The following is a 15797-nucleotide window of genomic DNA, read 5'->3' as shown; positions in this document are numbered from 1 at the left end:
GGCGGCCCGGGCGGGCGGTCTGACCCTCTGCTCTGCCCGCAGATGGCCGGGTGCGTGTCCAGGGTGGAGCTGTCCGTGTCCTGCCGGAGCCTCCTCGACAGGGACCTGGGCTCCCGCTCGGATCCCCTCTGCGTCTTGCTCCAGGATGTGGGCGGCGGCCAGTGGGTTGAGGTAAGGGCGGCCGTCAGCCCCCGCTTTGCCGTCGGGTGCAAACACGCCGGGTTTTCCCCGTTTCCATCCCGTTGGTTTTCCTAGCGGGTGCACGATACGTTTAATTCAGATTTGCATTCAATCAGCATCCCCGATGCCCACACTTAAACTCTGTTTGGAGTTTTACGTTCATAGTTTCATTAATTGCTCATACATTTGCTTAGAGTTGCATCAGGACATTCGTTTGCCTGTTACGGTATGGCCTGTCCTCTTTCCTTTACCCCAGAGCACGCAGTCCAGAATACAGTGTTTCACCAGCCTTTTTATCCCTAACTTTCAGAATTTTCCCGTACAGTAGTGTTTATTATCGCATGCAATTTCGTTTCCTGGTGAGCCGTCGGTCAGCCTGGCGGCAGTGGCCTGGTTCATCACCAAGCATGAAGCACAGTCCGGGGTGCATGTGTTCTGGTGCTTGTGTTCAACCAGCACAGAGGCCCAGGGGCACAGATTAAACGCTAGGGGGGAGAAAGCATGGTTCTTACTCGTCATCAACGGCTTTGCTTCCGTGTTTGTGCAGCTGGATCGCACAGAGAAGATCAAGAACTGCCAAAACCCTGAATTCTGCAAGAAACTGATTGTGGACTACTACTTTGAGAAAGTGCAGAAGCTGAAATTCGGCATGTATGATATCGATAACAAGTCCTTTGATTTAAATGACGATGACTACCTCGGAGGGATTGAATGCACGCTGGGACAGGTACGTGTAGAGGTGTGTTAAGTGATTTACAAAGTAGCAGCAAGCGTTGGGTTTATTACGAAAAATGGGGTGAAAGACTGCTTTATCAAAGGCTTTGACACATTCAAATTTGAAAACATCTTGTTGAACAGGTTAGTTGGCATTACTATTGAATGTAGTTATAAAAATCAGTGTCAATCACAAAGTGAAGGTTAGAAATAATACGTTTGCCATTAATTGCTTAACTTAGGAGGCGCTTGTAGCACTAAAGGCAGTCTGGGAGTAAGGAAGGCATGGTGCTTGGAGAGCTCCAATGGAGTTTCCTTTGCACGAAGTGATCATCAGGCAGTAAATTTGGGGAAATAAGGCTTATTTGAGATTCTATTTTCATTTCCTGAGGAGGGGTTTGTATAGCAAGCAGGAGAAGAAAAATGGGGTTTATGTTAGTAAAGAAAGACTCGATAAATTAAATAGTCTTTTCTGATTTTCCATAGCTTTTTTGCTACTCGTGATGAAAATGCATCTTGTGTCTCAAGGGTAGCAAAAATAGGAGGCTAAAGTTAAGTTTGGAGACATGGTAGTGGGTACTGTTTTGTGGATAATGAGAGAAGATAATTTTCAGACTGTTCAGCCATTCAGGAACACAAACTCTGATGGCTGTCACTGTTGGAAATGCATTTAAATCCTTTTAGATCTTTTAGGACAGTTTGAAAATTTTGCTCCTCAAGAGTAATTCTTTGCTCTTTGTCTAACTTGATATTTATATTATTTGTCTTTTAACCTTAGGTTGTGTCCAGCTCAGTGTTCACGCGACCACTGGAATTGAAGCAGGGAAAGCCAGCAGGAAAGGGCACCATTACGGTAATAAGGTTTTTGTGTGGAAAAAATGGTTTCTCATTCTTTCATGTGTTGTCTGAGACAAAGTAACATTTCTGGTTTTCTGTCAGTGTATCTTCAAATGCTACACATGTACAGGAAAGATAGATATTTGTAACTACAGTTTCTTTCATGGACATGGTATGAATAAAACTCTGAGGTTTCTTGTTTAATTTATTTATTTATTTATCTATCTATTTTTTTTTTTTTCCAATTTCTGTGGCACAGATCTCAGCAGAGGAGATTAAAGATACCAGGGTTGTGTTCTTGGAAATTGAAGCCCGAAACTTGGACAAAAAGGTATTTTTTGAAATTGTATTGCATGCTTTTGCGATATTTACAGTTAGTGCCTTTTGGCCAGGAATCTCTCTGTACTTGCAGACATTCAACTAAGCTAGGTAATCTGTGTATGAAAAAAGGCTCACTGTGTTTCGTTACTTACAGTGAAGTAAACTGGAGACATAATTTCATATTGAAAACCACGATGTCAAACCAGAAACTCAACTGCCAGGTTTAGGTTTTGCGGGATTATTTTGGCTTTGGAATATTCTGTATATTAATACAGTTCAACTACGTAATTGTCTCTGATGAATATTGTAGCTGCGAACTGAGCTTTCTGTAATGTTATTAAGGAAGAAAAAGTGGAAATTTAGGTATGCTGCCTTGATGTTATTTTAAGCCAAAGACCGTTCCAGGGATTTAGTGATCTCGTTGCTCAGTCAGCAAAGTGACATGATTTATGGTGACAAAAACGGTCTGATGAGGCGGTCTTGGAATCAGAATTGATAAATTCTGATAACTTAGAAAGTGCAGCAGTTTAAAAGAGAAAAGTAAAATAAAAGCGAGGAAAACAAATGTATAGTTTATTTGACTTTGTGCTTTGTTTGAAGTATTGCGTACTGATTAGCCAGCTCTTCTCTCATCTGTGTAAAATATAGGAGGCTGATTACTTCTGTTGGGTTTTTGTTTGCAGGATTTCTTAGGTAAATCGGATCCATTTTTGGAGTTTTACAAGCAGAGTGATGCTGGAACGTGGCAGCTGGCGTACAGATCAGAGGTAGTATTTCTATGCTAAGTTACTCCTACTGAAAGTGGGAGTCCCACTCCTGGTCATGCTTTGCACCAGTTCTGCAATGAAAATTACACTGACCTGGCAGAAAATTGTTTATTTGCTGCCTGGGGACTGGATTAAGCTGGCTCAGTGAAGAGTCCAACCATGCACCAAGTGAGAAGAGTGGCAGGACTCTCCTCCTTTCAGTGGTGATGAGCTGTTACGTTGGCTTGGCTCTAAAATTTAACCCTGAACTTCAACCTTCTATTTCTTAGAGAGCTTTTGCGTGGCCGTCAGTGCATGTCAGGGTTGAACTGACTGAGTCTGTTCTTAGACAGCCGTGCAGAACCCTCATGTTGTGTTTCTTAGTGACTTGCACACCGCATCCCTCACATGATATGCTGTAATTTTTTTAAGGTGATTAAGAACAACTTAAATCCATGCTGGAGGAAGTTCAGTGTTCCCTTGCAGACGTTCTGTGGTGGAGATTTTAATAAATCTATCAAGGTACAACCTTCAGAAATTCTCTTTGTTTGTTGTTATAAGTAGTCCAATCTCTGTTGATGTTAACTATGAGTTATCAGGTTGTCTAGTCATATTTAAATTTTTAGATGGCCTTTCTAGAATAGTAGTGTGGCAGATAAGTGATTATATGTCTATTAAGTATGAAGTCTGTATTAAAACATCATGAGTTATCAAATTGAGAAGTCAGGAAATGCAGAAGTGACACACTTTATAATGATTAATCATAAGAAGAATTATAACTGAGTTTTCCACTATTCTGGCCAGGGTTTCAGATTGGGTTTTGGTGGGGATTTTTTTGGTGGTGTTTTTGTTGTTGTTGTTGTTTTTTGTTTGTTGTGGTTTTTTTTGGGTTTTTTGTTTGTTTGTTTTTTGAATTGTGGCTTTCTAGCACTGTTTCTAAGTTAACCGAGAAGCTCATATATGTTGGACAAGTTTGAGTGCTTTAGGATACTGACATAGAGAGGGCTGACATCTGTCAGATTCATCCGTTCATGAGACTGGCAGGCTTGTCCCAACTCCTTTTCAATCTGTTCCAACTAGAAATTTGGTTTTGAGTCAGAAATGCAATTCCTTGTGGTCTTTTATATGATGATTAATTCTCGCTGCTCCTGGCTTATGGAAGTGGTAGCAGAACAATTACATCTTTTAATACATTTCTACAAAAGAAAATCTGTTAGCAAATTAATTTGTTAATTTCTGTTCTAAGCAATACGTTGATAATGTAAAGGCATTTAAATCCATAGATAGTTCTGTGTAAGTATAGTCTCTCTCTGCTTATCCAACTCCATTTGCAGAATTTTCCTGCCTCATCCTGTCTGTGAAGAAATCTCATGCTGGAAGTTCAATCTGAAAGATTTAGTAAAAAGCGTGCATGCTAATGTTTTTATTTGTGCAGCATGACAGGTCCAAAGAGTTACTGAGATTATTAACCTGGAAATGAATGTTCAGGTGTGCTGGGCTTGTTGATACGTGGCAATGTTGTAAGTGGTGTTCATGAGCTTTTATTGTTGGGGAATCAACAGTCTTGGGTCAGAAAGAAGTCCTCTTGGTCCAAAAGTAAGCAGCAAATGTGGAAAGGAGATGGCAAGGAGATGCATATTATCATTTGTCAAAACTGATTCGAGATGGCATGGTTTACACATCCTATTACATGAGGCTATATTTGCTATACTCCAAAAAGATTTGTGTGGTTGGATTCTTTTTTTGTTTTGTTTGTTTGGGGTTTTTTTTGCTTTTGGTTTGTTTGTTTGGTTTGTTTTGGGGGTTTTTGTTTGTTTGTTTTCTGGAAGCTTTCTGTGCTTTAGAATTCACTTTGGAGTGACCTGCTTCTTAAAAAAGGATAGATTTTTGCTGTTAGTTCTTTTCAGCCAAAATTCTCGATGCATGTGCAAATAATCTATTAAGTTTCACAATGCAGCTGTGAAAAAGGATTGTACTGTTCTTGTACTTAACAGGTTAGGGAAGTCAGTCAGATAGGGGAATCCAGGCTGACAGGCAGCAGTTTCTTAGTTCTTCACTAGAGAATATAATATTGCATTGGTGTTTCATCTGGTATTTGCTGCTCTGAACCTCTTGTTTGAGGCTTCAAAAAATTTATGTAGGAACAATTACATGCGAAATAACGGTAGTCAGTGAAGGGAGAACTGCTTGTACTTCAGCACAGTGGAAACAGCCATTTTGGTGCGTCCCCTAAACGTCAGCTTTGCCAGCTATGTATGAGGATTGTGTACTGAATACGTGCGTGAACATAAATCTTTTGATCAAATTAACGATGCTACCTAATATTTTGGTAATTCTTTCTTCATTGTGATGCAGAGTGATGTTCTCCTTGTTCTGTGTTAAGAACAGCTCAGATTTGTGACACAGCCTAATCTTGACAGTTTTGTTAAAAATAGGGGCAAATGAAAGTAGCATCTCTCCCCCATAGTTATTTAAATGGAAATAGCAAATGTGAAATTTGTGGGTGTTGGTATTGGGACTAAAGCTGCCAGTCCATGTATTTGGTGACATATACATAAAGGCAAATCCATTTTCTCTGAATTTTGAAAGGTCCTCCTGGAGATGAAAGGGGCCTTTTACCCGCTGACTGTATTCCAAGGCTCGTAATGAATATTGGATAGTTCATTTGCAAAGAAACAATTCATCAGTAAATAACTATATACAGTGTCCTGCAGTATTGCTGGTAGGATTTTGTTTGCAGCAGCATCATGCTTTGGGCTGCATACAGTGAATCTTGGCCAGTTTTAGAAAACCCTTGCAAAAAGAGGTTTGTTTTAAGCCGTATCATGCTGTGAACTAATAACGAAACTGGTCCTGGATACAATTTTATTGGCGTGGTTGAGAGTGGGAGCGGGAGCAAGCAGGAGGGGAGAGGAGGTGCGTGGAGGTGGCAGCTGCTGAATTCTCTGCAGCTCTCCAGGTGTATTGGTGCAAAGGAGACCCTGCACCGGGAGTCTGCACCCTGGCTTCTGCATGAGAGCCTTCTTCGTTGGCCTCCCTGGCATAATCCGGTTGCTTTTGGGTGGTGTTTAAACATCAGAGTTGTTGAGAGAGGTGGAGTGGATTCAGGCAGGAGGGTGGGAGTTGCTTCATGGTGGAGCGTGCAGAAGAGAGGAGTGGAAAGGCGGTGGGTTGGGAAGGATACAAGGGGAGAAGGGGAGCACAGTCTCTAAGGTGATCTTGTTTTCCCATTAAGAGACTGAAGGATGACACGGTGCTTCCCATTTAGGTGGCTACATTAGGCCATAATTCACTCGGCTTTTTGTCCAGGTTTCCCACTCATACCAGTGGCAGATCCCTAGTGGATCAAAGTAGTCCTAGAAGAACCCTGTCTCAAATTCAGATATCTAGCCATTGAATTTGACATCCTTATCGAGGTGTTACCCATGGGTTCATCTTGTCCCTTCGTCCTGAGGAGAAAGCTGTCACTGTGGTTTATACTGGAGTAACATCAGTTCCTTGATTACTAAAGGCAGATCTCGGAAAGAGAGAGCTTTTAAATCTGTGTAGCATGTGAACTTCAACAGGGGAGGAAGCAGCTGTTCACAAACTTGATTGACCGCTTCTGGAATTACTTGTGTTCGGCAGTCGTGTGTATTGTGCATGTTATAAATGCTCCTCATAGCTGATTTTGTGGGGAGCTATTGACAATATATGTCTTACAGTGTTTGCTCTAAGCCATAGTTATTAGCATATTTGTATTTTTAAATGCATTGCTCTTTTGCATTATCTAGTTCTGAAGCTTTCATGCTGATTTAAACATGACTGGTTATTAATTAAGTATTTATAATTGATTGGTATAAGATGCAGAAAAAGACAGACAGTGCTCTGTGGGAATGGCAATTTCTTTGTAAATTGATGCTATTGCTGAGCAGAAGAAAAGAGTATATTCAGAAAGTGCTTAGACAACAAACTTTTAATTGCTTGTTCCCATTACCCCAGTTGCATATCTTGTCCTGAATGATCTCGCATTTATACATCTGGGCTGTGAAATGTTGGGGGTTTTTGTGGTTTTTTGTTTGTTTGTGTTAATCTCTTGTGTTTAACCTGGGGAAAGCTTTTAATTAAAACTTTCACTGTGCATACTTAAATGGGTGAGCAATTGAACATCTTCCTTTTTGTGAGATTCACTCTGGGTGTCTCGCTTACTATCAGATTTCAGTTAGTGATACGGATGACACCACCAGTTCAGATGCGATAGGGGAGTTCGCTAGCATCGCTGCAAAGCTGTCGGAAGCAGGAGATCACGTGGTGAGCAGCTGCTGTTCTCCCTAGTGCAGTACACTTGCCCATTGCTTGCTCTCTCTTCCCTTTCAGGTACAGTGTGCAGATCACGACAGCGACGGGTCACATGACTTGATAGGCACTTTTGAAACTAACCTGACTCAGCTGCAGAAAGCGGGTGACGGCTCTCCGGTGAGCTTTCTCAGTCCTCTGCTTAGTCCATAATTCAGCCTTTCACAAACCCTTTTTAATATTGACGTCAGAGATACAGTCTTAGTTGTCGCCTCCAGAAGTGAATTTTTCTCTCTGTATCTTTGTATTACTAAGCCAACATCTGGGAGTAATAAAACCTGGTGTGGGAATTATATTGCTCTGTTTTCCTTGGGTACCATTACCGTTCATATTCCTAAAGACTTCCTTGAGCCTGTTGTCTGCTGACCGCCAGCCACTTTTCCCAGCAGTTCAGCTTGCTTTTGCCTCTGCTGAGTCAAGTGGAAATGAAAGGGCTTGTTCATGCTTTAACAGACAAGTCCAGAGGTAGGGCTTGTCTCAGATAACGTTTGTGCTTGAGCTGGTTGCCCTCACAAGCACTCTGGTCACCTTTCTAGATAATGGAGAGAAGCAGTGCTTCCAAGGGGTGCTCTTCTTACCTTGTCTTGGGCATTCAGTTTAGGATAAGTTCAATCATTTGCTGGTGGTGCCTGTTTCTCTCTATTGTCTGCAGTGAAAACCTGAACTCTCGTTCTCATGGAGATGTCTTGTCTGAATTCAGACAAGTAAATCTGCACACAGGACGTAGCCAAGGACTGCTTCCAATTGCCAGCCAACTTGATTTCTGTGGTTGTAATCCTAAAGCTGGTGGAAGCCTCTTGTCTTTTTCCCTAGCCCATATGAAATCAGAACTAATGCGAGTGAAACAAAGCAGTGAAACACCGCCACTGGGAGCCTGCCACCTAGGCTTTTTTGGCCTCCCCCACCCCGAGGTTTTGCCTCCTTATCTTCTGTTTGAGTGTATTGCCTTCCCTTAACGGAAAAAGAACCTGATTATGTTAAGAGAAATGCTTGTATTTGTGATCGACTTTTTTCCCTCTGATACAATGACACTGTTCCATGATTGCATAGAGAATAACAGTTACATTGTTGAGGAGAGAGACTTTTCTGAGGTCTTTCCTTGTGTTTTGCCCAGCGCTGTTTTGCCCAGTAGCAAAAGTATCCCATTTAACTCGCCAGATAGCAGCCAAAGTAGTTGCAAACATTTTTAAAATTAAGTTTCAGAATTCTGCCACATATTTGGGTAACTCTGAAATTGTGTGATGTCTGACACCATTCTGTTTCAATAATTTGCCCTGCTGTAAATGCAGATATTTTGGAACTTGCTTCTTGCATGCTTGCTTTCTGTAGGTGGAATTTGAATGCATTCATCCTGAGAAAAAACAAAAGAAAAAGAGCTACAAAAACTCTGGCATTATTAGGATAAAATCCTGCAAGGTAGGAAGATTTTTGTTGGGTTTTGGCTTTTTTATTTTCTGATTGTAATGAAATCTGTTGTTGTGGGGAGGAGTAACACTGTCTGTCTGCTCTAGATTGAGACAGAATATTCGTTTCTGGACTACGTCATGGGAGGCTGCCAGATTAACTTTACAGTGAGTTGTTTCCCCACTGCACATCTTGGTAGATGACAGGACAAGAGCAATGAGGTTGTGATTAGTACTTTTATTTGCAGTGTGAATGACTGCAAATGCTGTGTGAATTTGCGGTGATGAAGACTGCAAAAACCAAATTATATTATATTTTTACTTTTTGTGATCAAGTAGCAACTTTAATGGAACTAGAGTTTCTTAAACTTTTTTTGAAAAATCGGTTCAGTCTATCAGTGGAAAGGAGTACTACTTCTTAAACATGTATGTACCCCAGTGGGAAAAGGTACGCAGGCTTGTTTGCCTGTCCCTGTATGGGGCTGCCTGCGTGCCTGGGAGGAAGGGGGCTATGTGGGCCTGGACTAACACTCTGTTTCTGGGTATGGTTAGTTCTTCTCATTTGCTTGTGGTGATGCATCAGTGACTTGCTGTCATCATCTTGACTAATTAGGTGGGTGTAGACTTCACTGGCTCCAACGGAGATCCCAAGTCACCAGATTCTCTTCACTACATCAGCCCAGATGGGATAAATGAGTACCTGATTGCCATCTGGAGTGTGGGAAGTGTAGTCCAGGATTATGACACGTATGTAATGAACTTAAGTGATCTAGCCACCTCATCAAAAATGTGTCTCAGCAGGTGTCAGTGACCAAGGCTGATAGCTTGTTCCAGAGCTGTAGTGTTTGAATGACTGAGGTGCTACGTTTCCTTGGGAGATCCCTTCAGGAGCTGCTACTGCTTCCTCCTGCTTCTGTGACTGCCAGCGGGGGCAGTGGCAGCCCTTTGTACTTTGTCATATTTGCTTGATATGTCCCTCCAGGTCTGCCCTTTCATGGCCCTGGGTTACTCTGTAATGCTGCTTTAGCTGGTCACTAATCTCTCGTGGCTGATGGTGCATTTCAAACATGAACGCCCTGTTTGATTCAACGGGAACATGTTTGTCAGCTCTGTCCTTCAGCCAGGCTGTTGGGTTGGCTTTTCTCTTGCTACTTGGAAATCTCCTGAGAGTCCTGTGGGGTGCTGCACTGAAAGAAATTCTGAAACTCGAGCACAAGCCTGCAACCCTTGGGTAACTGGTGGCTGGCCATGGGGAACTAGATGGTGTACCCGTTCCTTGTGGCAGGAATTGAACCTTGGTCTCCAGCTGCTTTCTGGGAATAAAACAAAATAGCGAGTTATTAAAGAATTGCTCTTTCTCATTTCTTGTTGTTGCCCTTTCTCTCCAGGGACAAACTGTTTCCTGCGTTTGGGTTTGGAGCTCAGGTTCCTCCTAGCTGGCAGGTAGGGCCTTCACAACGCTGGGCAGTTATTCTGTCTGTGTCTGCATTCCGTAACTCTTTGCAGTGTCCCCTTTCCTAGGTATCTCATGAGTTTGCTTTGAACTTCAACCCCAGCAACCCTTTTTGTCAAGGTGAGGACACCTCTTTATTAATATTTCACTGAGAGGGACAGATGTTTGAAGTGTTGTATTTCTTTTATAACTGGTGAAAAACAGATGCAGCACCAAGACATGCAGCAAACTAGATTTACTCTCACCTGGATGCTGACAAGAGTGGATGTGTGTTGATGCAGACTTCTGTGTGGTCTACGTAAGCTCCAGTGAAGGGGTTTAGATTTAATTTGATTGTTAGCCTGTGCTGAAATTTTTGTTGCTGCAACTTGGTTACTTCTGGTATGTTATCTCAGTCCAGTGCAATTCAGATCAGCAATGTTCCTGTGCTAGTCATGCTTCCAGAGCGACCATCTGTTGAGGCTGTTAGAGACCATCGTTACTTCATCAGCAATGTGTATATGTTTGAATGTTATCTTTTAAAGCATTGTCTTAAAAGCTTATTCGCTTTATAGCTGCCATCTTTAATGGAGGTTGTTTCAGCTGTTTTTAATGTCTGCTCTCTAAGCTGGATTATGACCTTTTAGGACTAAGAACTCTCTCAGCATGCAGTGACACAGAATTGTTCTTGAACAAGGATTTTTAACTTGGTTCAGTTTTTCTCTGTGGTCTAAGGCCAACAAAAAGTGGAATCTGAGATTCAGTGTTAAAATCCAAGCATTTCCTCTGTCAGTTTGGCATTGTCTGCCTCATTGGGATCTGTGTCTTTGCTCTTTAAGAGTCCCTGTGCAGTAGTTTTGAGAGTTACCGCACTAAAACCTGCATGATGGAAAATGCATGCAGTGGCAAATGAAGCTACATTGATACAAGCCAGGAATAGGCCAATTTAGATGGATCCATAGAAGAATATGCACCATTTAAAATTGGACTTTTTAAAAAATTTTGTTTAGTTAACCTGAGAAAAGCTGCTTGCATAGGAAAAAGCTTAGGGATTGCTATTTCTGTTACAGAAATGTTTGAATCCTGAATCAGGGATCATTGTCTAAGTTTCATGCAAGGAAAATAAAAAGTTACTGTTCCAGAGAGCTTCTGACCTTGTTGTGGATAAATTAGACTATAAGCAATTAAACAAGACAAATTGGATGACAAGGTAGAAAGAACAAGGTAAACATAGTCATCAGCGTGCCTTCACTAGATTATTTTTCCTGCAACTTCCATGAGCTTTGTGATGTTAGAGGCACAGCGAGTAATGTGAAGAATGTAAAATGGGGGAGAAATCTGCAAATCCTGTCTCTGCAGGTGTCCACTGGTTTCAGCCCTGTGCTTTGTATATTTGCTGTTATCCTGCTGCTTATTTGTCCTTTAGGAGTTCACAGCTGTGTGAGAGTTATTATCCTTTTGCCGTACTATTTAGTAATGCTTATAAAATAATTACTGGAGAAGTTGTGAGGCTCTTGTGGCAGCTTGCCTTCCTTGCGTTACAGGGATCCAAGGAATCGTGGATGCCTACCGCCAGATCCTTCCTCAGATCCAACTCTATGGGCCAACCAATTTCTCTCCTATTATAAACCATGTGGCAAGGTTTGCAGCACACTCAGCACAACAAGGAACTGCTTCAGTGAGTGCATCTCCTTTCCTATGGATCTGCGTTGGGTTGATGTTTCTGTTTTCCATGTTCATGATAGGATAGAATGGAATGGTAAGGTGATGTTGTCTTCCTTCCTTAGGATCCCAAGTTTGGTCCTCTCCTACCAGCCTACAGAGAGGCTGTTGGTACTCTCTTGGTACATATTGATATGAACCTGTACTTGTTAGACATTGACATTAGTTTCCATTGCTCAAGTAATATTTATTTCTCCTTTTCATAGTTTGCTGGCATTGTACTTACTATTGAAATATAGAGGGGTGCTGTGCTGGCTTTTAGACCAGTTGAACTCTGTCAGCAGTTGCCTCGCTCTAACCTCTCTTGCCAAGCTCCGTCACCTGAAGGGAATGCATACAGTATAGAGGGGCTCTATATATTTTATTTCAAACAATTTTGCTCTCAAGAATGTACACAAAAGACTGCCTCCAAGAAAAATATCAGAGGGCTCAACTACCTGTCCCACCATGATGGCATGCAGAATCAGGGTATCTAGAGGGCCAGATTGACAAAGGAGTCTGAGAACTGTTACATCAGTATGCTAATTGCATTGCAGAGCATCCATGCTACCCTACAGTTGTGTTGCATGTCTCATTTGTGTGCTTGCGTGGCCATGGCTGCTGTTAAAATTCAACTCTGTTTCTTTAAACTTCATTCCTTTTGCTTAAGGATGAAGGACTCCTATTTCCTGATAGGTTTAATTGATTGCATTTTGACAGACGAATCAGAAGGAATTTTGATGTACACTCTGATACTTGCTTTATGGTCTAGCTGTGTCAGTATTTTTGGTTCTAGTTATGTTTGTGTGTACGTTGAATACACTTCCTACACTGTGAGGTGCTTGGTCTAGGGAGATGCATTTCTTACATTTCTGAGGGTATTTTTTAGCCTTCCCAACACTTGGGGGAATCTTCTTATTTCTCTTTATATTTTAAATATCTCCACTTTTTCTTACAGATGAAAAACTAACTATTTAAACAAAGGATCTGTCAGTAATGGGGTACAACCATAGTAAAACTTGTGTTAACTGGATTTTGGAATTGGAAGTTCAGTTTTCTTTTATTTTCATTGTGTGTGTATCTCATTTTTTATTTTCATTTTAAGTCTGTAGATAGCTGCCATAAAACAGTGGTTGCTCATTTCAGAACCAGGTACTAAACCTTAGCCTCTGGAAAAGGAAGGAAATTTTAAACACTTTACCATGTTAATCTGTTGGTTTGAGGCGGTTTTTTCTTTCTAGAAAAGCTCTTGTATTCTTCCCCTTTTGTTATCTCTGTGTCTTTGTGTCATGACATTTGTCACTGCTGTATTTTGAGATTTCTAATACTTATAATTTAAATTATTGGTAACTAAAAAAGAAGACTCTGAGTTACACTCTAGGAATATTAAATATTAAATTTTAGCCTTTTTGAGATGTCAGTGAGTAAAGCAGCATCCATCAGTGAATTTTATATGCAGCTTTGTTGATTTAGTAGTACTTTGCTCATCTGCCAATTGTTACAATTGTTCTTTATGAATTGAATTTAAGCCTCTATATTTTTTCTAGTACAGAGGACATCTGAAGTGCACAATGAAAGTCTTATGCATATGAAAAAATGGGAATAAACAAAGTTTCTTTAATGTTCTAGTTTTGTCTTATCCACAGCACCATCTGATTTCTTTCTTAGAGTAAGAAATTGCTCCATTATGTGAGCTTTCGTGTTGAACTCCCTAACATGGTTTCTAATGTTTTTCAGCAATATTTTATCTTGCTGATCATCACAGATGGAGAGATCACTGATCTGGACCAAACTAGGCAAGCAATTGTTAATGCCTCCAAGCTGCCGATGTCCATCATTATTGTTGGAGTTGGTGAAGCTGATTTCAAAGCAATGGAGTTCCTTGACGGAGACAACGGTGTCCTGAAGTCCCTGACAGGAGAGCCAGCTGCACGAGACATTGTCCAGTTTGTGCCTTTCCGACAGTTCAAAAATGTAAGTTGCCTTTAACTTCAGAAGAGTCCAGTTGCCAGTACATATGCAGTTATTACATCAAAAAAATGAGCATGGGTCTAGACAAGGCAGCAAGCTGCATGCTCAAAGTTCTGTCCAAGCTGCTTGTTCCTAGTGAGAGTTGAAATGTTTGCTTCTGTATTTGAAACTGCGTGCCTTGTTGCAGCTCTCTTGCAGCTTTTCTTAAAGAGCTCTTGTTGTATCATTGATTTAGTATACTGTCTCTTAGCTATTGTAAAGTTAAAGGAGTAAAGGAGATGTTTTCTCTTCTGGGATGCAAACATTTAGGCAAGGAACTGAGATCATATTGTCAGTCTCTGATGTCAAGTCCCATGAGTGATTTAAGCTGAGATAAGTCTTCCCTGCTGTTGAAAGCATTTCTGTCATTCCCCAGCTCCTCCCTACTTCCACTGTTGGCACTAGCATTCATGCACGTTGCACAGTGAATTGGGTTGATGAGTGGCATCCAATGAAAACCCAAAATAAGAGCAATTGCTGGTGGCTGGGGCAGTTTCCCACCCAGATCAGGGCCATATAAAGGCTGTGCGAGCCTGGGCTTGAGGTGGGAACAAGTGATTCTCATCAGCAGTGGTCACTGAGACTGGCTGGAAGTGCTCCTAAAACTGCAGCTAGCAATTCTTGAAACAGGGAGTGAGACATGGCCGGTAGGGGCTGCACTCTGAATTCTGTAAGAGAGTTTGTCCCTGGGCTGATAAATGCTTTCTCTGCAGTATTTCTGATTTATTCTCCCTGTTCTTGCAGGCTCCCCGGGAAGCTCTTTCCCAGATGGTTCTGGCCGAAGTGCCTAAGCAGCTGGTGTCGTACTATAAATGGCAGGGATGGCCACCTGTGAAACCACCGGCAATAAAGACGATGTAGATTGCAGCCTGACTCTGGCCACCTGTATCACTGGGGTGAAGAGAGCTGTCTGCACCCACACTCTCCCTTGTGGGTGCTCAGTGTCTTGAAATTCACACTAATTCTCTTACCTGCTTGTGCTCTGTATCTTTGATCTTTCCTGTTCCTAACTGGAAGGAATGTAAATATGGAAAAAACACAACTGCTGGCAGTTTTTGTCACAGAAAAATAGAACTTGTTGGTTTTCCACCTTGCAACAGTGACACATCATATCACGCATCATTGCTTGACAAGGCCCGTCTGCTGCTTGGTATCAGCGTGGACATGTGCACCGAGCTGCTCACGCAGCACTGCTTCAATGCTGAGTTTGGTAGAAGTATTGCAGTTGTGTTTACTGTAATGATACTTATCATACGTTCCTTGATTGGTTTTTCTTCTTCCATCAAGCTGCCTTGGGAATGGGGACCCTTCTGTACTTGTTGGTACCAAAGTCTGTTGGTTGGATGCCTGAGGTAGTTCCTGTTGTGCCTTCATAAAGTGCCAGTCTATTTTTATATGTAGAGGTTTATTTTTAAATTTCAGTGACCATACCTTGCAATCTTTTTTTTAATCATGTTTTTCTATTAGCAATAATTGCTTCTGTGATGGCCTCTTGCTTGGAGCCATTGTTGCAATTTAAGAACACTGCACTTTGCATATTTGTGGGGGGATTAATGAGAATTAATCATTAATTAATCGGGGGATGGGGTGGGATTATTGAGTCACATTAATGTGACTTTCAAAATCCAGCAACTGGAAGCATTGAAATAAAGATGCTTTGAGTGATTTCTTTCTGTCACAGAAGTTACGAAATGAAGTAACTAACTATCTGTGGAACTCCAAAGAGGTGCTTCCTTGTCCTCAGAAGTGTGAAGTGTGTATTATGTGGTCTGGGGACTGTAGAACAGGCACGTGATAGCAAAGCACAATTCTTTTGAGAGACGGGAGTTGATAGTTCATTTCAAAATAGAGATACAGAAACTTGGGCTTGTCATCGCACTACAAGTGGTCATCACTTTCAGTTTCATAAATAAATAATCTGCTTTGACTTATATAACGTCTGGACTCTTATTTCCGTTCTGGGCTTTTCCTTTTGTTTTCCAGCAATGTGGATGTTTTGGTTTATGGAAGGTCTTTGCTATAGTACTAGCCTGGTGGTGATTCTGAGTTAGCCTAGGTTGAGTGTGATCAGCTGCAAAAGCAGAGCAAGTTGTCCATCATCATTAGTTTTGTTACCTG

General features: G+C 41.5%; 1 protein-coding gene across 1 annotated transcript; it reads left to right on the top strand.

Moving 5' to 3' along the window:
- Positions 1-41: 41 nt before the first annotated feature.
- Positions 42-14775, top strand: CPNE1 (copine I). The gene is made up of 15 exons (XM_009587582.1): positions 42-171; positions 728-907; positions 1673-1747; positions 1991-2062; positions 2736-2819; positions 3231-3320; positions 7155-7253; positions 8463-8549; positions 8645-8704; positions 9150-9283; positions 9925-9979; positions 10058-10109; positions 11513-11646; positions 13407-13643; positions 14424-14775. Exons 1-15 carry the CDS (start codon positions 43-45, stop codon positions 14538-14540), a joined length of 1605 nt encoding a protein of 534 aa, XP_009585877.1. The 5' UTR covers position 42; the 3' UTR covers positions 14541-14775.
- The last annotated feature ends 1022 nt before the right edge of the window (positions 14776-15797 follow it).

The sequence above is a fragment of the Fulmarus glacialis genome, unplaced genomic scaffold (assembly GCF_000690835.1).
Source record: "Fulmarus glacialis isolate BGI_N327 unplaced genomic scaffold, ASM69083v1 scaffold26951, whole genome shotgun sequence".
Taxonomy (NCBI): Eukaryota; Metazoa; Chordata; class Aves; order Procellariiformes; family Procellariidae; genus Fulmarus; species Fulmarus glacialis.
Note: the sequence above shows the minus strand (reverse complement) of the source record. Positions and strands in the feature narration are given on the sequence as shown.